The 1,784-nt window shown below is 54.3% G+C and overlaps 1 protein-coding gene across 1 annotated transcript; it reads right to left on the reverse strand.

Annotated features, from left to right (window-relative positions):
• Positions 1-32: 32 nt before the first annotated feature.
• EMH_0071750 (uncharacterized protein) lies at positions 33-1,262 on the reverse strand (the record flags this gene model as incomplete). Its single annotated transcript, XM_013499137.1, has 3 exons — positions 33-397; positions 485-868; positions 1,256-1,262. 3 exons carry the CDS (start codon positions 1,260-1,262, stop codon positions 33-35), a joined length of 756 nt encoding a protein of 251 aa, XP_013354591.1.
• Between the last annotated feature and the right edge of the window lie 522 nt (positions 1,263-1,784).

Below are 1,784 nucleotides of genomic sequence, written 5' to 3' on the forward strand. Positions count from 1 at the left end.
GCTGTCTCCTTATTATATAGCTGTCTCCTTTGTTATATAACTGTCTCCTTTTTTGGTTGCCGCACCTCTGGTGCTGTTTCCACCTCAGAAGACAAATTGCTTTGCTGCTGCTGCTGCTGCTGCTGCTGCGGTTTCTGCTGCTGCTGCTGCTGCGGTTGCTGCTGCTGCTGCTGCTGCGGTTGCTGCTGCTGCTGCTGCTGCGGCAGCTGCTGCTGCTGCTGCTGCTGTTGCTGTTGCTGCTCCTGCTGCTGCTGTTGCTGCTGCTGTTGTTGCTGCTCCTGCTGCTGCTGCTGCTGCTGCTGCTGCTTTTGCTGCTGCTGCACTCTTGCTGCCTCTTTGCGTCTCCTCATCAATTCTATCTCCTCTCCAGCAGCACGCCGCAGGCGCATCACCAGCCCTGCACACCCCAAACCCTAAACCCTAAACCCTAAACCCTAAACCTACCTAAACCCTAAACCCTAAACCCTAAACCCTCACAGCGTACCCGGTAGGGCCTCCAGGGCCTCCTGTACCTCTTGGGGGGCCCCCCTCCTGACGAGTGTCTCCTTTATCTTTTCTGTCTCTCTAAGGAGACAGTCGACGTCCATTGGCTGCAAAAAGACCCCACACCAACGCGGGGGGCCCCCCTCGGGCCCCGCCGAGGCTGCATGCGGAAGGGTAGATCGACGAGCTGCTGCTGCTGCATCTGCATCTGCTGCTGCTGCTGCTGCTGCTGTATCTCCTGTTGCTGTTGCTATTGGTGGTGTGGTTGCTGCTGCTGCATCTGCATCTGCTGCTGCTGCTGCTGGTGCTGCCTCTGGTGCTGCTGCTGCTGCTGCTGCTGCAGTTGAAGGCCTATGCAGCTTCACCACATGCTTGGGGGGCCCCCCTGGGGGCCCCCAAAGCAAATAGGGTTGAGGGGTTTGGTTACTATAGAGGAAAGAAGAAGTTAAGGGTTTAGGGTTTGGCTTGGTGCGGAGACAAGGGGCCCCCCGGGGGCCCCCAGGGGGGCCCCCCACCTGGGGGCCCCTCAGCAGCAGGTGAGGTGTTAGTCCCCCTGCTGCAACTGCAGCGGCACCTTGTGGCAGCAGCAGCAGCAACAACAACAGCAGCAGCAACTGCTGTTGCTGCTGCTGCAGCAGCAGCAGCAAGTACTGATACCAGCAACTGGGTGGGGGCCCCCACACCCTGTATAGGGGCCTCCGAGGGGGGCCCCCCAGGGAGGCCCCGTGCATGCAGCAGACTGCTGTTGAGGGTTTAGCGTGTATCGACGCACAAGCCATGCAACAACAAACCCTAAACCCTAAACCCTAAACCCTAAACCCTAAACCCTAGGCCTCAGGCATTAAGACAGCTAACTAATAAACTCAAAATATAAAATAAAAAACAAAAACAAATAGAAAAACCCTAAAACTTTCAACTACAGTTCTCGGGGGCCCCCCCAGCAGTGCGGTGGTTGCTGTGTCTGTTTGTATTGGCATTTGTTATTGATAATATAAATAAATTATTTAATTTAATAAAAATAAAAAAAATAAAAAAAAATAAAATACAATAAAATACAGCTAGATAAATAACCCTAAACCCTAAACCCTAAACAAAAGGACAAGCCCCTCCACCCCCGCCTATAGTGAATTTGGGGGGCCCCCAGGGGCCCCTAGGGGCCTATAGTCTCCCTGGGGGCCCCCGGGGGCCCCCAGGGGGGCCCCCTGACAGCCTTGGTGGCTATCTGTCTGTACACCTGAAAGGTGGGGCTTATCGATTGCCGTTGTTGTGTTTTTACATATATATATATATATATATACATA

The sequence above is a fragment of the Eimeria mitis genome, genomic scaffold (assembly GCF_000499745.2).
Source record: "Eimeria mitis Houghton genomic scaffold, Emh_scaff4027, whole genome shotgun sequence".
Lineage (NCBI taxonomy): Eukaryota > Apicomplexa > Conoidasida > Eucoccidiorida > Eimeriidae > Eimeria > Eimeria mitis.